This window comes from Ambystoma mexicanum, chromosome 1p (assembly GCF_040938575.1).
Source record: "Ambystoma mexicanum isolate Mex_15411 chromosome 1p, UKY_AmexF1_1, whole genome shotgun sequence".
NCBI lineage: Eukaryota > Metazoa > Chordata > Amphibia > Caudata > Ambystomatidae > Ambystoma > Ambystoma mexicanum.
Window position 1 is genome coordinate 629,315,888 of NC_090921.1, and position 23,906 is coordinate 629,339,793.

The 23,906-nt window shown below is 45.5% G+C and overlaps 1 protein-coding gene across 1 annotated transcript in view; it reads right to left on the reverse strand.

Annotated features, from left to right (window-relative positions):
• Positions 1-8,291: 8,291 nt before the first annotated feature.
• The window catches only part of LOC138577415 (serum amyloid P-component-like), a 40,666-nt gene continuing 25,051 nt past the window's right edge, over positions 8,292-23,906 (reverse strand). Inside the window, exons 2-3 of the mRNA XM_069649625.1 lie at positions 21,830-21,901; positions 8,292-12,029 (exon numbers count right to left, since the gene is read on the reverse strand). Coding sequence (XP_069505726.1) covers positions 11,371-12,029; positions 21,830-21,887 — 717 coding nt within the window. The 5' untranslated portion in view covers positions 21,888-21,901 and the 3' untranslated portion in view covers positions 8,292-11,370. The remainder of the gene's footprint in view (positions 12,030-21,829; positions 21,902-23,906) is intronic.

The following is a 23,906-nucleotide window of genomic DNA, read 5'->3' on the forward strand; positions in this document are numbered from 1 at the left end:
ACAAGTGTGCCGGTCCGGTAACAACGGTGCAGGTAAGCCTACTAGCACTGTTGTTACCATCCCGCCCACCAGTGTCAGCCTGGTGGGCAGAACGGCACCCGCCCGCAGACCTTCATGGAAGCACTGGCACCATTATTAACGGTGCCAGTGCTTCTATGCTGCCCATTCCCATTGAGTCCTACAGGACTCAAATGGGAATGGAGAGTTACAATTACTGCCGCCTGACTTACCGGACTGCCGGTGCTGTAATGCCCCGGGGTATCCGGCAAGTCAGGCGGCGGTAATTCATTGCAGGTCCGGTGGCAACCTGCCGGTTTTAATGGCAAGGTTACCGCCGGACCTGTAATGAGGCCCAGTGTTATTCAATACATATTCAGAGTGTACAGAGCTGGACTATATGCTACTCAACATGTGCAAACATGTGGCCCTTAATGTAGAAGACTCAATGGTCACTGGGATATACACACAATGTTCTGAGGGTGCAGAGTATTAACAGTGCTTCCTGGAGCATTAGAGCAGTGTGGGACTGGAGAGGTCCTGCCTGGCACAGGGTACACGGTACAGAGTTTCAGCAGTGCCCCCCTTGGCCTGCTGCAGGGGTCATGGGATTCATGGGGGGGGGGCGTGACATGGGTTTATGGGGGGGTAGGGCCTGGGTTTCAGAGGGGGGCCCCAAGGCTGTCTCTGCCCCAGGCCCCAGAAACTGTTAAGATGGCCCTGACCAAATGTCCTAGATGCTTTAAAATTACAAACAATTAACAAACAATCAACAAACTGATGAATACAGAACATTGTACATTTTCAACCCTACCTCACACTCGGTTTAATATGACACAGCTACCAAATTCTTTTGGGTTCGGCTGAGAAGGGTGCCATTTTTCCTGCCAGAATGAACAGTATACATTTTCCTAAACTTGTACTGCACTCCTGTTTGCTTAACACATGATCTTTGACAGCACATAAATTAGATATGTTTTCATTTCTGCAAGACTATTCCCCTGATCTAGTGTGTGTAACAGAAGCTTGGGTCACTGTCACATCAGTTCCTGATATGGTCCGTATTGTGCCTGAGGATTATTCTATTTTACATATTGATCGCAACGCCAGCCATCCTGGTGGTGGTGTTGCCGTAATTTTCATTTTTTAATTTTTTTTATTGGTGAATTTTACCTTGGACTCAGGATATAGAAATGGAATCCAGGGTAGTGAGAATTTTACCTACGCCCACTTTTACTCTTCATTTTGTTAACTTATATCGCCCACCTTGATTTAGTTTGATGACCTTTGAATAGACATTTTTTCCAAATATATCACTCTGGCCCCTCTGCATAATAATTTGTGTATTTTAGGAGATTCTCATTTCTGGGATGATTCCCCCTGACTGCTCGGCTGACGGTATAAATAAATCCTGACCCTACTTTGAAACTATTTTTTAGGAAAGATTTGCCCTTATATATTTGTGTATAAAAGCTGCAAAAAAATACTACTACGGTAGAATTATTCAATCAGCGGCTAATATGCCAAAACAACTTTTTCGGACAGTAAAGGATCTCTCTGCCCCTATATTGGCATCGGCAGTGCCAGTTTCTCAGGAATTGGGCAACGATCTGTCTGCCTTCTTTATAAATAAGATTGAGGTTATTAGGAAAAACATTCAGAATCAAGCGTTTGTCATATCATCGCGTTATCTCTTGGATTGCCTGAAGCAGGGACACCTCTAGAGGTTCGAGTGTTTTCAACTTATTAGTCCTTCCACAGCGGTTAAGCTGTGCAACGTTTAAAATCGGCTTACCCTTTAGATGAAATTCTGCTCATCCCATTTAAATCTGTAGCTGAGGAGTTAGGGGGAACTCGTCTCTTTTGCATGGGTCTATCTCTGTTATTATGAAACATGCATTGATCATCCCTTTACTAAAAAAGTCTGCTCTGAATGCCCCTATGTTGGCAAATGGCCGCCCCATTTCTTTACTTCCTTTTTGGTTTTGGTGCTTTTTGGTGGCATAAGCCACCAAATTTCCCCAAATCATTGCTATAAAGGGGTTCCAAGAAGCAGTCTGATGGTTGGCATGACAACTGGAAATGTTGTGCATACAATCACCAATGAACAACGTGTTCATTTCTGTAGTGTTACAGGGGTGGAATCCTACGGTGGCTTGTTTAACATATTTCCTACCAATCAGTAGCACTGCGACATGTCACATGCCTGTGTGACTTTGGAGCAGTGGAGTGATGTGACACAGACTCTCTCAACAAACTGAAATAATGATGCTTCAGTGCTTCGCAGAACAAATGTGTCTGAATCCTCTTTCCTTCTTGAAAATGTAATGTTCATTTTAATTCAGCACAGATGGTGACCAAAAAAAGAAATATTTACTATTTTTGAAAAAAAATGAATTCACAACGGAATTTGCTTAATACATTCTCCTCAATATAAAACAAGAAATAGTTAATAACTTAGACTGCCAAATGCGCTTCTACTTGCAAACATCACTATTTCTATTGCCCCAATGTGCTAGTGGCCCAAACTGCCCCATTCAATCATGGCTGTTCCTTATCCTTCCTCCGTCTTCCCACACTCTTTTCACTTTATGTTTATAAAGAAGTGCATGAGCATTGTGAACCTCAGCTTATAGAAAATCAGCATGATTTATATCATTCTGATTAGGGCAATTTACGGATGCCCTTCGCCGGCTTAGTGTGCTGATAAAACTTGGAACTGGCCCTGTTCATGACTCAGAGCTCCCTGTGACACCGGATGCATAGCGGAAGTGCATCAGAAACCCAACCAAACCCCCAAGCGCCCAGAGAGGGGTGAGCAGCACGGAGTCAGTGGCACAGCTTTCCGTTACACTAAGAGGGGTTATATCACCCGCAACCCCCACCTCAACAAGGTACATTCGGCGACAGGTAGCGAGGATGGCCCGGGGGATAGGGTGACAACTCTGGAAGACGGAGTGGGTGCTGAAAGTATCAGCTGCTAGCCATATGCACATCAGCACGTCAGTCCAGACCAGTGCTGTAGCAAATCTGTCTTTGAAGCGGGAGGGGTGTATGACGATTTGTCAAAGAACAATTCATAACCAATTGCATAGAGACAGAAAAAAGGTGTTTACAGGGGGCAACTGGCAAGCTGCTATTGTGCAACTGCTATTGTGCCACACTTCCGAGTCTGATGTTCCTCCCTGCCGGTGCTGATCGCAGAGAGAAGAGGGAGTAAGGTCTGCATCGGTGGCCCAGCTGGTGGAGTCCGGGGAGCTGACAAAAGACACGACACGTAGGTGTTGGCCCGTGCCCGGACCTGCCTGCCTTCCAGCAGGTCGGGCCCTTTATTTTCATTGCGCTTCACGTCACCGTGCATGCGGGACATGAGGCGGATCTAACATTCCTCCTTTTTTCATTTCAGCCGGTTTTACAGGCACAGTTACTGCCGAACTTGTAATAAGGCCCATAATCTCTTAGTCTCTCTGAGGACATTGGGGCTGCCCTTTGGTTATACCTGCTGGGCCTCTGCCGGGATTCTGTCTCAGGGCTATGTCCCCCCTCTGGCCCACCTCCATCTTCTGGATACGCCACCTCAGATCCTTCTGGTTGCTCCTCGGGCTACTCTCCTTCGTTGGGTGCGGTTGCTGTCAAAAGGGTCTACTCCCCTGCTCGGGTGGTGTAGTATGGTTGAGTTTACCAAAGTCTTGAGTTTACCATGAGGTCTGCCGGGGGTATGCTGGTGGAGCTATGGGGCATCACCCAGTAGTTCCACAGGAATCTGTACAGATCCACTCTCCAGGGGCTGTTTTGAGCCCTGGATATGCGTAACACCTTGTTTATTGTTCGCATGAATCTTTCCACATTGCCATTTTTCTGTGGCCACCAGAGCGTGATGTCGTGATGTTTGATGGACAAATCGTCCAGGTATTTCCTGAGCTCCATCCCCTGGAAAGGTGGCCCATTGTCGCTCCTGATGCATCTTAGCAGGCCATGTTTGCAAGCATCTTCTCGAGTGCAGGTATTACAGTCTCGCTGCTGTCGAGGATATGATCTCCACTTCTGGGTATCGTGAGTGGTCGTCAATAGCTACCAGCAGATATGTTCCTTCCTGCACTGTTCAAAAGTCAACGCTGATGGCATCCCACCTTGATGACCCATGCTCTGCCGATTGTATTGGCTCAGGGTTTGGAGGTGCTCCTGTGATTTGGCAAGGGTGGCAGGATGTAATAGCCCACTCTACCTTGGTGTCAATGTGAGGAAACTACACCTGGTGTCGTATTCTGGCCTTTGTCCTGACCCTTCCCTGGTAGCCTTCGTGTGCCATCGCCACGATTCTATCCGGCAGCTGCTGGGGATCACTATGCGGTTTCTTCTCAGGATCAGGCCTTCGCTGGTGATGGACAATTCCTGTCGTACCGGGAATATGTCGGTGAGGAAGTCTCTGGCTGCTGGCGTGCGGTTATGCACGTGGAGGAGGAATAATTTTCAACACCGGATGTGGTAGTGTTCTCTATGTCACAGCAAAGGTCGTTGTGCATGGCCGCCACAATGTCTTCGATGCCGACCACCTTGGGCTTCATGGTGAGTATGATTTGACAAATGTGCTCTTCCATTTCGTCTGATTCACTCACTTCCCCCAGGGTCACGGCCCCCGGGTGCGCGGATAAGAAATCTGCCGGATTGCCCATGCCCGCTTGATAGGCCAGCTCAAACTGATACTGCTGAAGGTGAAGATCGCAATGAGAGGCTTGTTATCTTTGTATGCCCTGAACTTCCATCCATAGAGGCAGATGTGGAAGTGGTGGCAGCCCCAGAGCACCGCTATGGCTTTCTTTTCAAGGTGTGAGTATCGCTGTTCAGTGGGCATAAGGGCTCGGGGAACATATGCAATGGGCTTTGTTTTTCCTGTCCATGATTGTTGGACCAGGATGGCCCCAAGGCCAACAGGGCTCGCATCAACATATAGTTCAGTCGTTAATGTTGGGTCGTAATAGGCCATTGTTGTTTCTGATGACAGAGACGTCTTGATTTGCAGAACCGCCTCCTGGCATTCAGAGCTCCAGTTCCATTTGGCATTTGACCTGGTGAGGTCCCTGAGTGGCTCGGACATAGTTGCCAGTTTGGGAATGAACCTGCCACAATAAGTTGCCATACCCAAGAAACTGTGTACTACCATGGGTGTTGTCGGGGGAGGGCCTACTTTATGTCTGCCACCTTTTGTGCGTCAGCTGATACCCCCTCACTGTTGAAAACGTACCCGAAGAATATTATCTCTTCTTTCAGGAACTCACATTTGTCCCAGGGGATGGTTAGGCCACGGTCTCCAGCCTGCTAATCAACATCTCGAGACAATGCATGTGTTCCAGCCTGTCGCTGGCGTGAATGAGTATGTCGTCACTGACATTCAGCACTCCTGGGATCCCTTGCATCACTTCCTGAATAGCTTGCTGGAACACCTCGGCCGCTGAGGAGATGCCGAAGCTCAGTCTCTAGTACCACCGCAGACCCAGGTGAGTGGAGAAGGTTGTGATATACCTTGAGTCGCTGTGTAGTTTCAACTGGTGGTATCCAGTGTTGAGGTCGATTTTTTAGAAGACTTTCAACTCTGTGAGGTCCGTAATTATCTCATCTAACGTGGGGGTGATTTTTCGCTGCCTTTTGATTGCTGCATTCGGTAGGCACATGTCAATGCAAATCCTCACTTTCCCTGGTTGCTCGGTTTCTTTGTCACCACCACTGGCCAAACCCAGGGCGTTGGTCCTGTAACTTGTTCTATAATGGCAGCCTTTTGAAGTTCCTGTAACTCCTTTGCGACCAGGTCTCTCATGTGAAATGAAGTTCTCCTGTGGCGTACCACCCGGGGCTATACCGTCTGGTCGACGCAAAGTTTTATGAGCTTACCCTTCAAATATCTGATGCCGTTGAGGATGCCGGGGTGCTTCTTTAGGAGGTCAGTGATGTCTGTTGAGTCTGTGATGTCGCAGATGAACTGGATCAGTCCCAGGTCTTCAGCTGCATCCCCGCTGAGCAGGCATTCAATTCCAGCATTGACGACATACATCTTTGATTTGATGACCGTCTCGCCTCTGCTTAGTTCCGTTGTGAAACTTCCTTCCACCGGGAGTGGCATCTTGCTTCCGTAGGCAGACAGGAGTATTTCAGTTGACTTGAGGTAAGGTCACGGATGCAGTGTCCGGAACAATGTCGATTCCATGAATTTTACTGATGCTCCGGTGTCTATCATCATGAGTGTCTCTTGGCCCTGTATGGACACAAGGCATTTGTGTCTTCTCTGTTTCTTTCTCGGCTCCGTGCATCTGTGATTAAGTGCTGAGATCAGATGGACCTTGCTCCTCCTCGTTCTCCCAGTCCCCACATCCGTCACTGTGTTGCCATTGTCATCTCCAGACTCGTCTGTCGACGAGTTGTCGTCATCGGCTATGAGACGCATATCCACTTGCTTCATTTTCTTGTAGGAGGATTTAGCTTGTTGCGGTTGTGGTTGTGGGCATTGAGGCTGCCCTGAGGATCTGCAGACACGTGCGTAGTGGTCCGTCCGGCCACATGCCCCACACATGGTTGCCTGGGCTGGGCTGTTTCTCCTTCCGTGGCATGCTCCACCGCACCATCTGCACTCGGTAGGTCGCAGGATTCTCGGGTGCCACCGCAGTGGATTGTTTGCCTCATTGTAGCCTTCCCTTGGTGTTTGGCGGTTGGAGATCTGTGCTATCACTGCTGTCTTTGGCGCCAGTTGGAGCTTCTCTAGTGTGGTGCCCATGTGTGCTGCCCTCGCATGCAACAGTCTCTTCTGCGTCCATATTCAAGAATCCTGGCTAGGGTGATGCCTTTTTCCCTGAATACCATTCTGCACAGTTTCTCCGAGTACATGCCATTGATGACCTGGCGCCTTATTTCCTTTTCGACGTTGTCGAATTCACACAAGTGTGCTTGCTTCCTAAACCTTGTGTGGTGAGCGTCCAGTGTTTCATCCTCCATCTATACTGTGGTGCAGAAATTGAAGGTTTCGTAGTCCGGTTTCAACTGTGCCATGAAATGTGCTGTAAGGGGGTCTTTGGCCAGTTGGTAAATGTCTGCACCATCGTCAATGACCAGCGTGTTAGAAATGTGCAGGACGTCGTCACCCACGTTGAGCAGAAGGTGTGACTTCATCTTCCTGGGTGTTGTAATGTCCTTGCAGTCCATCGCCATCTCGAACTTTTGAATCCACAACATCCAGCGGGGCCCCACTGATGATGGATCAGTGTAGGGGTCGAAAGGTCGTTATACAGCCGCGGCACCCCGAGGTCGAGGGGACGGCACCAGTGGCATCAGTGATGAGGTTATCCTTGTCGGTGTGCCAGGTTTGGGCGTGGAAAGGCCAGTTGCCATGTTGCTCTGGTGCTGTGTTCACCCCGTGTGTATGTGGGCGGGGATGGGTTCTTCCTCACCTTTGTCTGCTGGTCTGTTGGTGTGGCACTGTGGACTTGCCATCTCCTAGGTGTTTTCTTGGATGGTGCAGTGTCTTCCACTGTGCTGCTTGGTGATGATATAAGAGAAATAAAAAAATATATATTTCTCCACAGCGGCATGCATTGTGTTGCATGATTTCGTTTTGTGTTCTTTGTTTTTTCTGTTTTCTTCTTGGTTGGGGGATGGTACCTTCACCGTGTTTTCCAAAAATGTGCCTGTGTCATGGACGTGTGGGCTGATTTATGGAATCGGCTGTGCGCGTGTTCGGCTCTGTTATCTCGTCGCCAGCATGATGTTCCAGGTTGCCGCTGCTGCCGGCGGAGAGAAGAGGCAGTAGGGCCTGCATTGACACGACACACCAGTGTTGGCTCCTGCCCGGATTTGCCTGCCTTCCGGCAGGGCGGGCCCCTCATTTTCAGTGCACCTCACTTCACTGCGTCTCTATGTTTTTTTTCTTGATATATTGTTTTCCAATGGGCTGTTATGTGTTTTCGTCACAGAGTGGCACTGGCAGGTGTACGTCCAACTATCTGCCGCAGCAAGGCTTACCTTTGCAGGATCCTTTGGCACTGGCCGCCAGTTAGCAGAGAGAGCAAGCAGAATATTGAGTCAGGCAGGCAAAGAAAGTGCTGTAAAATGCACCATTTTAACCCATTATTTAAAACAATTTAAAGGTGGGAGAACCCTCCTAACCCCATTTGTTTAATTCAGACTCCCTCACTGCACTGAATCGCTCCCGCATATTTAAAGCATTTATACCACTCCAGTTCCATAAAATCCCCCGCCGACACAGCAGGAAACCCCAACAAACATGATGCAAAGGAGGCATTCTGCAAACAGTTGTACTTTATTAGCATCTATTGCGAGGTACGTTGATTCATTGAGCAAACACATAAGTAATCAACCTTTGGAAAAACTGTACAGAAGTGCTAGGTATGTTCAACGATAATGACAGAGAGAAGAAACTAGATAATGATGGTCTGGCACATCTCCAGGAGGAGATGAACGCAATGGCATCCACTGCACTGGACCCCCCTAGGCAGGGACAGGGCAGGAAGCCAGCACCAGTTGTGATTCCAGCCCAGATATTAACATCTTAGGTTGAATAGTATTCATAAAAAACCCTTGGCTTGGAAGGTTTGGTCTAAACTGGCGACATCCGATAGTGGTAAAAAACTGAATGTCGTAAATGTAAGTAGTCCAATAGGTCCTTAGAGTCGCGTCTCACCAAGTCGGGGGTTTAGCCAAGTACAAGACCCCTTGCTGAATAGTATGAAGTATAGGTGACCTGGAAGGAGACTGCGCCTGATTCTTGCACACAAGACTTATTTTTTTATTTTTTATTTTTTATTTTTCAGAAAAAAATTGCCCTTAACGTTGATGACACGTGTTTCAGTCCTCCAAGGACCTTTTTCAAATCAGGGCTATTGATTAGTCTTATGGTCATGTAAGAGGCCCCTGTCACATAATGTGAAAGATGAGCTTCCATATGTCATTGGGATAAATCCCTGCTGTTCAGATTAAACGCGTACAATCGCAAAGTTGCTACCAGCCCAGATATTAACATCTTAGGTTGAATAGTAGTTTGTTGACATCGGTAGTGATTATTTTAAACTCTGCCTATCAAATGTGAATTAAAAAGCTAAATACGGTCTCAAGTGAAAGTGACACCTAAGTAATTTGAGAGGCAGTTGTCACATATGGTCTGCTATAATCTCTGTTTTCTGTAGTGAAGAAGTGACGTCTTGCACTGCCTTAGTAAACTCAAAGAGGGAAAACGGGAGATTTCTAAATCTGTCACTTGAGTATAATTAACACCAAGAGGTTCTCAGAGGAGATGGAAGAAGAACTACTCTAAAGTGGAAAGGGCCACCAAAAGTGGTCTGTTTACCACTAAAACCTTTACTGGCCTTAAACAAACTGCCCCATTCTGTTTAACTTTCAGTGTTGCCTCCACAAGGCCGTGTTGACTTTGAGTTCCTGTGATTTGATGGAATCTGTAAAGACTCCAAGATCTTCCCATGTTGGCTTCATAAAAACATCCAGGGATGGTTAGAACAGCATCACTTGGCTGTGCACCCAATCACAACAGGTTCAGGTGTCTGATTATAATATGGCTCCGTCTCTCCAGTCTTACGCTAGCCAAAAGAATGAAGAGAAACATGACAACACAAGGTCAGGCCAACTTGCAAAATCACTCTTTCCACAATCACTGTCAACCAGGCTTTTGCTGATGCCATGATGCTGTTGAGCATGAGCTCACGCTCTGCCATTTGCCGACATTGGTGCTCTTTCCATGCTTAAACCTCTCTGTCTGATGCCACTTTTGACATGGCAGACCAACATACTACATTGGATATAGTCATTAGCAGAAACAACCGACCAGATCATAATCTGATACGCAACCTTCTTAATCAAAACAGAACTGTTAGTCTAGCTTACCAGGCCCTCCACTCTCCTCACCCAGCAATGGTGTCCCCAAATCTCGCACCGCATGCTGCACATCAACATCAAACCTGGCAACTTTTGGAAATCAAATTAAGACTTTACCATTTACATTTTCCGGCCCTTCCGAATGGGTATCAGGTCGCTAGTGCGGACGCCTGATGGATCTACTCAGGGAACAGGATCACCTTATACAGTTACACTAATTCCGCCACAGCTCGCGTACATATCTCTCCAGGCCTGACAAAGAGCAAAGAACTGTCCACATCTCCAAACCCTGACCTGAAATACAAGCCTGTATAATATCCACTGCTTCAAACTCAATGCCCTTTTCAGGGAACCAGTGCACATTCAGAACATGGTTCCCAAACTCTGCCTGGGACTACGGCAGGAGCCTGGATGCAAAATGCAATATGGCGTTGAGGAAATCGTTCTTCTAGTTCATCGTGGATTCCACCTTCATGTTGTAGGAGAAAACCATATAATAGCAATGATCACCATCAATGCACACTGACAATGCAGCAATTCCTCCTATGCTGGACTTGCAGCATACAAAATGCCAAGAGCCCAAGGGTTGCACAACAACCATAGCCGGACTAATTTTATACCTAAACATCATCTGAGTCATCAGACCTCGGACATGCTCAGGGGCTTCCAGTGGAAGCTAGAATTAGCGTCAAGGTCTTCAGTCTTATGTTCAAATGCATCAACCACACAAGCACAATCTACATGAAAGGAATTCACAGGCCCCTACCCACACCATCGCAAAGGCCTACAAACATTAACATCCTCGCAGTTCCAAGAGGCAAAATCAAGTACAATGCAGATGTATTCTTCTTGCTGATCACTCCCCCCCATCCCGTCCCAAGAGACCAAAGAACAGTCCAGTACCTCATGCACTTCCAGGCAGCCCACAAGCCACTTTGTATAATGTTCTCGGGGAAACCTATAGCGCTGCTGCATGACCACCCTGCCTCAGGGACTGTTGACTATCCAGCCATTGCACTGAAGGGATCCGTACCACTTCTCAAATGAAGATTTCACCTCCCATTCCAAGCAAATTACCTCTGCCTTCAGTTGTTGCCACACCAAGGAATGTCATATTTTGCAGTTAATGGAACACAAATAGAATCAACAGAAGTATTAATCTGAAAGGAATTCAACTCTTTCTGAGGTTATGCCTAACACTTTCTGCAAGCTCAGCAGTGCAATGGAGCTGACCATGATTAATGAAGGGCAATTGTTAATTGGAACACCTAATATACCGGGGAGTGGGGTGACAGCCTATTTCTAGTTTGATTTGTAGTGTTAAGATGCACATAATATATAGCTGCCAAGCGGACCCCTCAAAAACGTAGCCACCCTATTTGCTATCTTGATTGCAAGGTAGGCACAAAGTAATGCTGGAAAACTTTACTGCGGACTATATGGCATATCTACGCCAACTTGCTGAGGATCGCCCTCTTTATTTTCCTATATTTTGCATTGGCACACTATTAATGCCTGGTCCTCACAGACACCCTTCTGTACTGGTTCTATGAGGACCTCTCCATTTATCTCAAAGGGAAGGTCCCTCCAGCTGATGACGTTGCCATTGAGGTGTTTGTTATTAAGGAAGACCTGCTGTATATCAGCGGGCGACAAGACATGATCCCACATATGCACATCACTTATTTCACCCTCAAATGATTGATTCTTGTCAAAGGAACCACCGAAAGAGTCCTGCTCTTGCCCAAGTATCATTTTCAGAGGAGTTTGTATCGTGGCCCCTCGCTTCATGACTTTTCTGATGTGTGGTTTCCCATTGAGCCATAGCTGAGTCACCCCACTTGAAGAATCCCAGGCGACACACATGTGTGTCCTCTCGAGCGCTTTTAGTTTTCCCCTGAATGACATTGCTTGGCCATCTACATTGATGTCAATGGGTCTTTCTGGATGCTTCGAGTGAAGGAGGAGGAGAGCATTGTCTGTTTTCGGGCTGCTCACAGAAAGGAGGCTGTATTCCCGGGTCAGCTCTGTGAATGCGCGCAGGCAGACAGTGAAACTCTTCAACGGGACATTCAGTTCTTGCTTCAGGGTCACATAGTTGACGATTGATTCACTTGGGAAGAGAAACACCTGGCCATCCATGTCTGTGAAGAAAGATGAGAAACCTGAAAATTGGATCCCAATAAGGAGAATCAAATGTGGCACATCAGGTATCCAGGAGGTTTGCCCACATACATGCATTTATTTCTTCTGTGTTTGGGATAGTGCCGATGTACCGCCATTAGGCTTTTTCAGAGCGCTTTACAACTATGGAGAGAGCACAAGAAGTGAGAACAGACCGGAAAGTTGAACAGTGAGGACAGACTGGCAAAATGGAAGTGGGGAATGAAAAGAGCCTAGGAAGAAAGGATGGAGAGAGTGGGATAAGGGGGAGCAGGAAGGGGAAGGTAAAGGTGTCTTTATGTTCTGTAATTTATATAGCATCAATATGTAAATGCCAGCCACTACAGAGCACCTTGTGGCAATGCGTACATGAAGAAAATCAAAAAGCACTGCATGTTTCTGGATCACAAGATAGGTGCAGCAGTCAGAGTGGCCGAGTCACAAAAAGACCAAATCTGCTTGATAACCCACCAGGGCCAGTGCAAGGAATTTTGACACCCTAGGCAAACTGTCAGATTGGTTCCCCTTCCACTCCAATCCAGATCCTAACTGTTCTCAACCAACAGTCCTCATTTTGTTACCGATTCCCGCAAACCCGTTACCTCCACTTAACACATTGCTCACGTCTTCTGCTGTGAACGGATCCCAGTGCATTTTCCTTACCCTCACATCTACTCAGATTTAGATTTCAGAAGTCAAATCAAAGCCTCTGTGTTTCATAAATACAGGTTTATTAAACAAGTCAGTGATACTATAGCAACAACAAATGTAATTCTGAGTATGTGGATCTAATCCTTTCTGTACATTATATGTAGGCAATACAGGCAGTAGGAAAACGTTTTTGGTAATGCATACTAGACACCTGTGCACAGTTATGTCAAAGGGAGATTACACTAGTTATCCAGGGTCACACACTTGGGTAAAGAGTGAAGCAGTGATTTTAACCCACTCTGCTTTATAAGCACTTAGCCGCAAACCTACACAGATTTATTTGGTACACATATTTTAAGTTTTCAATTTGTAGGTTCATATATATTTCCAGAATGCAAAATAATACAAGCCTGAATCAATTCCTTTTAACACCACAGTACTTTGAGCACTTTCAGACACAGACTGAAAGAAGTTGTGTAATAAACCAAGTTAGGTATGGAGATTGTGTCACAAACTTCCAGCTCCTTGTTATGCACTTTCTTTGCATATGTTAATGTTAAGAACATGTCACTATCTTCATAAAGATCACCTTTTTATTGTGTTTACCGCCACAGATTGCAAGGCCCAAAATATCCCCCTCCCTGGATCCCATCTGCTGTATCTCCCCTCCCATGACAATAGTTTCAGCTTCAGTGCCTCCTAATAGCCAAAACTAATAATGAGATAGTGGAGGGATAAACAGGATGATCCTGGAGACCCACACCACCCTCAAGCCCTCACTGTAAAGGATGTCCTCAGGTTGACCTACTCTGCCCTCACACTGGATTCTGTGCATTCATGACACCCTTTCTAAATATCAGGTCACCCTCATTCTTTGTCCCACAGCTTCACCGATCCTTCTGCTAGAATTCATGTCTCAACATTTGCAGGGCACTGGAATACCAGGGAACTGTCAGAATTCTTTACAGGCAACGTTTACAGGGGTGGCCTGTAAAGGTGACACCAGCAGAAAGCACAAGATCACACATCGCTCTACTGTCATGGAGTCGGTCCTCCAAGGTAAAGGAGGAATAATGTGTTGATGTATGTGCTCAGTAGAACCAAGTCAGCTCCATAACTCTCTCATGTCAGTTACAGTGAACCTGAGACCCACCACCTCATTTGTGTAGCATGCAATGCCTCTGGCATAAGCCATAACTATCAAGAGACTGGCACAATACCCACACTGTGAATTACAGCTGTTGCCACAGAATCTGAGGTGTCAGCAACCCTCAAGCCAAACCACCCAAGGCAATTCTGTGGGAAACATTCCCACATGAGAAGCATAACCACACTGAACAGCCCTGACATAATACCCCTGATTCCCAAGTGCTGCAGTGAGGTCCAGAGCCGTGTGCCTGGCTATGGGAAGACCAATGAGCTCATAGTGGTCTGGTAAACAGGTAAGGCAATGGGTGTCAAAATCAGATCAATGAATGACGACCACCCATAGTGACATGTGAATACTGAGATCTTTCCCAGCACAGGGTACCACATTACCACTCTTCCCACCACATGCAATGGCCAATACCCTCTATTACATCCCTCGGACACATCCGGAAAGATAAAAGCGACAGGCACAAGGGGGCACAATATGTAATAAAAGATACAGGAAATATAACACACGCAAACACTCTAGCAACCATCACCTCATCACAACAGTGGCAGAGTGGGAGCTGGCACCACGTTGATTATGGAGGGAGCCACCCTTGGCCAGTCTTTTCCCAGGCGTGGTGTGCCCACTCTGAGGCACCAGTGTGCTGGTCTTTAATGGGCCACCATATTTTGCATAGCGGCAGCATAAATGTATGTGTGATCAAGAGTCATCCCTGCTCCTGCCAATACACTGGGAAACTGACAGTGGAAACATCAGGATTGCATTTATAATGTAGGTAATGGAAACAACAGCTGATAAAACACTGCATTGAATACTGTAATTGTGTAGTACACACCTCAAGTCTAGGCATTGAGGGATGTGGATGGTGGTTCTGGATCTTGTGCTTGCAAGCAGTGGTGGATCGACGTGGAGTGACGTGGCAAAAGTGCCAGTTTCATTGTGGACAACAGGCCTCTAAGACGTAGGCCTGTTAAAAGGAGTTGGAGAAGTAAAAATGAAATTGAAACCAGGAGCAATTTTACCTTGAGCACGACAGTATCCTATGTCTCGGGAGGCAGATGAAGGTATTTTTAAGATGATATCTGCCATGATGGATCAAGGCATATTGGTAACATCAGAGTCTGTTATGCTATGTTATGTTAGGAAATTTCTATAGCACACGGCCACCGAAGGTATCATGGCGCTGAGGAGGGAGACCATGTTCAGCCAAGTAGTAGAGATCTTCAATACGTAGAAGTTTTAAGCACTCTTCTGAAAGCCACCTGATTCGAGATGTTCCTGATAGTGGAGGGTAAGCCATTCCAAAGGTTGGCCATGACTTTTGAGAAGGCACGGCCGCCTGTACTAGAGCAACGAAACCTAGGGACAACAAGAATGTCTACGGTGGAAGACCGCAAGGAGCGCCCAGGCTGATATCGGAGGAATTTAGATTGAAGAAACTCGGCTCCTTGAAAGTGGATGGCTCGGTGAACTATACACATGGCTTTACATCTGATGCACTGGCTAACTAGCAGTTAGTGAAGGGAGTGTAGCACCGGAGTAATGTGGGCTCCGTAGGGAGTGCCCGTTGCTATCCGGGCAGCTAGGTTTTGTAGATGCTGCAACCGCTGTATAAGGCCAGTCAGTTGAGCCAGGTAGAGCGATTTGCAGTAGTCTAGGTAAGATAGAACCAATGCCACAACCATCTGAGGCAAAGAGGTTTAGGGATCATAGGGAGAATCTTCAGGACCTTAAGTTTGTAATGACCTACCTGGCACACAGCCGCAACTTGGTTCGCCATAGACGAGGAGGCAGAGAGGAACACCCCCACATTTTTCACCTTGCCAACTGGGCTAGGGAGAGAAAAAAGAGTAGGAGGACAGAAAGCAGTTACCCAAAGTGAAGGGTCCGGGGGACACCCAACCACCAGGACCTATGTTTTATCTCTGTTCCGTTTGAGCCAATTGTGGTCCATCCATTCACCAACGCCCATCAAGCAACTCCAAAAGAACAGCGACACCTCAACTTGAGCCTGATCTAGCCAGATCAAAATCTGGGTGTCGTCGGTGTAAGAGTAGCAATTCAGGCCATGGGTACGGTTGAGACACACTAAGGCCCAAATATAGATATTAAATAAGATCAGAGACAAAGACAAGCCCTGAGGAACACCACTAGTGAGGTGACAGGGAAAAGAGAGGAAAGGTGGCATGGCAAGAGTTTGTGTGCAGTCCGCCAGGAATGATGTGAACCAGGCTAGTACCTGGCCAGGTATTCCTATCTGGGCCAGGTGAGATTACAGGATGGGGTGGTCGATAGTGTTGAACGCTGCTGAAAGATCTAATAAATTCAGGGCCCTACCCCCTCCTGAATCCACCAGCCTGGACAGGTCATCCTAGAAGATACTCGCACACTCTCTGTGCCCCAGGTTAAAGACATTAGAGAGCTCAAGAAAAGAAGACAGCAGTAGGGGTGCAACCAATTACTCCAATAGTTTAGAAAGAAAAAGGAGCAGAGAAATAGGGTGGAAGTTGGCAAGGACAGTTGGATCGAGTGAGGGTTTCTTAAGGAGAGGAACAACCCTGGCAGATTTCAGATCAGGTGGCACAGTCCCTGATTGACAAGAGTCATTAACAGCTGTTGTTACGGCTTGTAAGAGGTCTGGCGCGATCTTTTTCATGATCTCCACTGGGATCATCAGACGGAGAGAAAGATTTAATCTTTAGAATAGCTGCCAATACTTTGCCTTCTGTAAAGAGTGGAAAGGTGGACCATTTGGCAGTGTTTTCTAAGGATGTAGCAGAGGGCGTCCTACTCACATTAGCAGCCAATGTATCTATTTTATTAAGAAAAAGTGAGAGAGATCATCACATAGTTCTTGAATTGGTTTAACCCTAGAGGTGAGTCTCAGTGTAATACGTCAGTGTATCTGGTCAAAAAAATGAATGGGTGGTTGTGGCATCTAATTCAAGATATGAGGCCGATTAACCAGATTGTAGAGGCTGAGTTTCCTCTAGTTCCTAATCCTGCAACAATCTTATGTAATGTACCTGTTGAGGCGCGATATTTCACGGTGGTTGACTTAAAAAATTAGTTTTTCTCAATCCCATTGCATAAAGACTCACAGGATCTGACGTTATTTACGTTCAGACAGCAGAAGTTAAAAACCACGAGATTGCCTCAAGGGTACTGTGAGTCTCTGTCGATTTTTAATAGAGTTCTACTGAAGGACTTAAGCAATATTAATTTGGAAAGTGTTGTGTTGCAATACGAAGACGACTTATTAATCTGCAGCACCTCCGAAGAAGAGTGCAGACATGACTCAGTTCAACTGATGCTCATTCTACCAGACAAGGGATACAAAGTAGATAAAGACAAATTGCAGTATTACCAAGAAGAAATGTTGTACATAAGCCATTTAATATCACATGAAGGAAAAAAGGTTACTCCAGAGAGAGCTGAGGATATTTTGAAAACCGCAAAACCGCACACTATAAAGCACATGCAAAGATTTTTGGGACTATGTACTTATGTGAGTGCCTGCGTCTTTGATTACAGTTCATACACAAGGCCCTTATTGCAAGCTCTGAAAAAAGCACAGGCAAATCATGAGAAAATTGTTTGGACTGAGGAAATGGAACAAGGATTTGATGAGTGGAAAAAAAACGATATGCAATGCTCCACTTTTAGGGATTCCCAATTATGCTGAGGAATTAATTTTGTTTTCACATACGAATGGCACTGTCATGACGGCAGTACTTACAGAGAGGACCATGTTGGGTTACAAGCCCCTTGCATATTAGAGTGGGATTTTAGACCCAGTAATGAGGGGTCACTTTCCTTGTGAACAATCTTTGGCAGCCACCGCGTCTGCTATTGAGAAAGCTGCAAGCATAGTAATGGGGTGTTCCATGACGTTATTTGTTGAACATGCTTTGTTTGCCATTTTGGAAAAACCTAAAGGTACGTTAACTTCTCAGAGGGCTTCTGCCTGTGAGGTGGTGTATCAAATCCAGGATTAAAATAGTTTTTTGCAGAATAGTGAATCCTGCCATGTTTGTAGCAGAACCACTGGCAGAAGGTGAGCAGGCGCACGATTGTTCGAACAATGAATAATTTTATGACGAGATCCCAAGCGTTAAGGAGAATGCATGGCAGCTGGCCAGATTCTTTTTTTTTGACAGTTCATCCAGAATAGATCAAAATGATGCAGAGATATACAGGTATAGCTGGGCCAATGGGGAATTTGAAGTATTGATAAGTGCACGACTACCGTCTGACTTTTCAGCACAGGCTGCAGAGCTATTGGCACTGATAGTCATGCTCGAGAACCACACAGACCAGGAAATAACCACGTACAGTGACTCCGCCTATGTGAAATCGACAGTGCTCGCGGGTTAGCATGTTGGAAAAGGAGGGGCTACCACCGAACGGATGGCACGCCAGTGCAACACACAGCCTTATTGGACAGGCTCATTAAAGCACTACAGCTCCCAGTAGCCAATGCAGTCGTTAAATGCGCAGCTCACACTAAAAGGGCACATTTTAGGTCACGTGGAAATCAAGCAGCAGACAAAGAAGTAAAACGTGTTGCATATTCAGAAAATATTATTATGTTTGATGTACCTGATGTGAATGAAAGCATGGTGGTGATGATGACTGTGTCAGATTTTTATTGTAATTTGTCTAGGACACAGCTGGTAGAGATCCAAGGGGAAGTGCATCAGGATGAGAAAGAACTGTGGACGAGGAGGAGATGTTCTTTAACTCCTTCCGAAGCACTGTGGCGGCAAAGACGGCACTGGTAAACCGATGATGCCTGTAGCCTTATTGAGGGTGGCACTGGAGCAGCTACACTACCCTGCGAATATCACTAGAGAGAGCCTCACCACAATAATTGCAGGGTATTGGTTTGTTCCAAATTTGGTAGAACAGGTTGCATTTTATGTGGTAAATTGTATCGTATGTCAAAAGTTTACTGCTGGGCACACATTGCTTACTGTTAGATGAGTTATCCCGAGACCTAATGGTCCAGCATTTGCATATCAACTATGTCGACATGCTGCAATTCTGTAATGGATACAGATATGTGATTGTAGTGGTATGTCCCTTTTCTAGGTGGATTCAAGCTGGTCCATGTACACATGCAGATTCCACCTGTGGAGCAAAATATTTGGTAAAAGAAGTATTTCCTAGATGGTTAATATGTGAAGTATTTAGATCAGATAATGGCCTTCATTTTGTTAACAAAGTCTTTGAGCAATTAAGCTTTTTGCTTAGTATAAGGCTTTTCATCGGCGTATCAAGCGAACAGTGTCTGTGGGAGACTGTGGGAGTATGTGAGAGACTCAACGGCTTGCTTAAAGAAATAATAGCCAAATTGAAACTTACCCTGAAGAAAGGATGGTTGCATTGTCCACCACTAGCATTGTATGCATTGAGAAATCAACCAGGTTCCAAACACCATTTTACGCCACATGAAATAGTGACAGGGAGGTGAATGAGGACACTCCTCACACATCCATCTAGAAGTGATGCCCAGACAACGGCAGAATTGTTAGGAAAGGAGTTACATGGTTACTTAACTTGTATGACCTCAAGTATCTCTGTCATTTCAGAACAGCTCAAATGAAAGGGCTGTGGGACACAGAACACAGAAGGAGATGCTGCAACAACCGAAATTGAAAAATTACGTCTTCCCAAACTTTTCCCTGGTGATCAAATCTTAATCAGGAACTTCACCCGTCGATGGCTTTAACAGTCCATTTATCGTTGAGGACGTAACGCCATCAGCAGTGAAGGTAACTGGAAGTCTAGCCTGGATATTTCTTGGTCACGTGAAGATTTATGCTGGAGAACCCTCTTCACCCGCACCCCTATCAGAAGCAAGCATCGGGGAAGAACCAAAGCACATGCAGACTAGGTCTATGATGAGGAACAAGGATGCAGAAGCTGTTGAATAAGCAGACACAGAATATATTGGACTGTGGCTATTTCAGGACACTCCTTTCAGTCATTAAAAAGGAGTTAAGGGAAGCTATGTGTTCTTGAGCCACAGGAGTGTGTTGACATTGGACTGAGACATGTTTAAGTCTTCATCGAGAAGGAAAGCATGCCAAATCTGGAGTTCCTCTTTGACGACTGGAAGAGAGAAAAATAAATACCCTGATTCCTTTCTCACTGAGTTTCAATTTTGGAAGTGTCTATGGTGGTGCCTAATGACAACGTTCATCAGATCATCTTTGCTGTTTTTCTCTACATTCTTTGTGCATACCCTGCATTGGTGGGGAGAACTACTGACATTCATCATTTCCTGCAAGATCCTAAGAATGGTCAATGGTGAGGAGATTGCTCACAGCTGTTATTGAGTAAATCCTTCAGCTTCCTGAGCACAGTGGGGAAAACACAAATGCCCCTGTCAGCAGATAATGCACATAGGGCCTCATTACACGGTAGGCGGTGAGCCATGGCGCTATTAGCGCCATGGCTCATGCCGGTAAAATACCGGCACCGCCTTGGCGGAAAGGGGATTTACCGCCCCATTCCAAGGTTGGAGGGGCAGTAAATCCCCCTTCCACCATTGCCCTTCCCCATTCCCATTTCTGCCCCATAGGGCTCTATGGGATTGGGGAAGGCGCTAATTACGGCACCGCAATTTTGCGGTGCCGTAATTAGCTCCGAGGTCCCTTAGCGGGTTGGATTTTAACGCCTGCAAAAAGCAGGCGTTAAATCCCCCAACCCGCAAAGGGACCTCGTAGTAAGGTGGTAAGGATTTACCGGTACTGGTATTTTACCGGTACCGGTAAATCCCTACCGCCATCCGTGTAATGAGGCCCATAGATTGGTTAGCTTGGTGTTCTATTTGATTGAGGAATGCCCGGCTCTTGTTGGGAGACAAACTGATGTCTGCTCGTTCCTGGGTGATCTGAGGAATAATGCTGCCCTTAATGAAATTCTAAGAGACATAATCACACAGGTGAACCTTTACTGAGAGATCACTGAGAACTGAATGAGACTGTCGATGGAGATGATTTGAAAATATACTGGTAAAACTACTTTGTTTTATGCTTAAGGAGAATCTTCATGTCTTCTGGTAAAAGGCCAATTTGTGGTCTTCACTGGGATTTTTTGTTCACCATTGGATAATCAGCCAGTTGAAGGTGATCAAGGAGTTTGTGGAGAAGGATCAACAGCCTTCAGATTAATGCATGATGTTGCCAGATTAAAAAATAGTGTTTTCCTTCCTTAAATAAGAGAATGGGCAGCGTCAATAACAAGAACGTGATGACAGACAACGAGAGACATCCATCTTGTACAAGAGGTTATTGCTGTAAAAAATGGGCCTACTTGTATATTATTTATACATGTATTTTGTGTATATTGATACTTCTTTCACTTACAGTACGCACAGTTTACTATGTGAACCCAAACAGAGAAACGAGTCCTGTGTATCTTCCTATGCAAAAGGAAGGTACAGATGTGGCAACTACAAGGCAGCCAAGACCTTATGTAATTGTCCCTACTCTAGAGGTACATTCAAAGACACCTAGTCCAGAAATAGGTATAGCAAGACTTCCTATTAAGAAGAGATCACATGCAGAGAAAATGCAAGACATATTTCTGCCTGCACATTATGTTGATAGGATGAGGCTTTTAGACCTTCCTCCTACACAGGTAAAAGCACCAAGTCCACTGACACATGTTTCTATGATTGGTCCAGTAAAAAGGAATTATGTTGACATACTTCATGAGATGATTATAGAAGCTCAAAGAAAGAGGATGAGGCCTAAACGAAGTGCTAAGGAGGATGATCATGGGTGAAATTATTAGCTGGACAGTACAGCACATTTGGGGGATAACATATGGTATCAGCATATGAAGGAAGTGGGAAGGAGTACCTCGAAGGAGGAATGTTTTGTATGTAAACCCGCTCCCTCAGGTGAACATTTGTTATGTTGCTGTGTTGAGGAAACAAAGCGAGTGTTTTGAAACACTTACTTGTTGCTTGGCAAACAGCTCCCAGGATGCTGATAAGGAGGAGAAAGCACAGAGCCATGTTCTCGTCTGTTTCTGAAACGTCAAGCAGAAACCTAATTAATATCATTCCATAGGGAAAGCAGATGTGTCTGACCAAGAGCACACACTGTAACATTGTTGCTGAACTTCCAGATTATAAATTAAGGGTTATCAGGCTGAGTTATTTTAGAGCCACCTAAAAGAAGAAACTATTACATTAGAGCAGAGATAGGGAGAGATGACATATGAGGAGGAACACAAAGCTTGAGGGGGGCGTTTGGTTATTTTCCCACCCATCGACTGCCATGGTCATGCTAATCTCTATGGCCATTCCCACCCAGTTCCTGCCCCCCCACCTAAAACACCTCCTCATGGAAACTCTTTCAGCTTGATTTATTCAAATCTTACCATCAGACCTTGCACTCAAAGTGCCTGCCAGTGTTTTTTCAAAGCAGTCTTCTGAGAGTTAATGGGCATCATTACGAGACCAGTGGTAACCGAGCCGGAAAAAACAGCAGGTTACTGCCGGACTCCATTCCGCCTCTGTGATTCCCGGAATTACTGGGGCATTACGACCCCCGTGACCTGGGAAATCCGGAGGCGGAATAGTGTAAGTCCCCATTCCCATGGAGTCCCATAGGACTCCATGGGAATGGGGACAAAGGAAACACCGGTTCTGTCTATGATGGAGCCAGTGTTTCCATTTCCGCCTGCAGGCGGGTGGTGTTAAACCCGCCAGGTCAAACCTCTTCAGGACTCTTAATCAGCCGGTCCGGAAAGAACAGTGGTGGCGGTTTTACCACCACCGTTCTTTCCGGACCGGCAGGTTTGTAATGAGCCCCAATGACTTCATTGGGGTTGTAAACACGCTACTGCTGCAATATAAATGTCTGAACTAGATCTGCCTTCAGACACTCGATTTATAAGCTCTGTGCATCTAATTCACTGAAGTCCTGTTAAAACAAGCATTGGGAAACCCAACGGTTTCAGCTTGTGTATAAGTATTAAGCATTTACCAGTCACTGCTGTTAGATGTCCAGGATCTCGCCCCATTTTGCACATGCTACCATCAATGGCCAGTTAAAACCACTACAGCAGTGCCAAGGGCCTTTCCCATGACTACACAAATGCCCAAACTATTGGCATTGCCAATTCTTGTTATCTTATTGTCCCAGTGACTGTGCTGTTGGATAAAAAATGAAGGGGATGCAAGTGGGACTCAAAAAGATAGAAAACAATATTTGATGCAGTGCCTAAAAACTGTCTAGCCCGACCTAAGATTTCCAACTAGCTAAGGATCCTTTTAGATAGGCGTACACGATTCTACCATGCTTAGATAGGGAGGTTCGGCATTGGGTGATCCCCCCATTACAAATAAAAGGTTGAATTATGGTCGACCAAAGTTAGTCAACCAAATTACATACTATCAAAAGCTAGACTGTCAATGTGGGGCCATTAAAATGACCTCACAATCATTTGAGACCTGGTCAAATGGAGCACTTTAACCACTATTATGTTGCTTTTGACATTTGCATTCGTCAGCATCACTCTAAACCTGTAAATCATTTATTATTGACTAGTGGAAAAGCCTGCAGACATGGGCATATGTGCATAAAGGAAGAATTGTTCAGTGTGTAAATATATTATGTGTTGTATTTTAACGTAATTTATGTTAATAGAAACAAAATTGTTTGTAAAGGTTTTTGCTCCTTTTATGTGGAGGAGTAGTAAATCTCACAGAATCTGTTGAAAGTTCAACATAATACATACGGCCAATTGTTGTATCTGCTCCTTATTGTCTTGGATTCCACATATGGGTTTTGGACTCAAAAAAATTATGTCAAAGGATGTCAGAGTAATAAAGTTCATGTGCAGCATGATTCGAAGTAGACGTGCTCATAAAAGAGGTAAATTGAAATCAAACACATTTTAAAACTTACATGAAGAATATTATTGATTTAATAATACACACAAAGAAATATTACAATGAATAATTACATAATACAGTGTGGATCGAGTGTTTGGTGTTGCTGGTGCTACGGTGTACACCTTGCTGGAG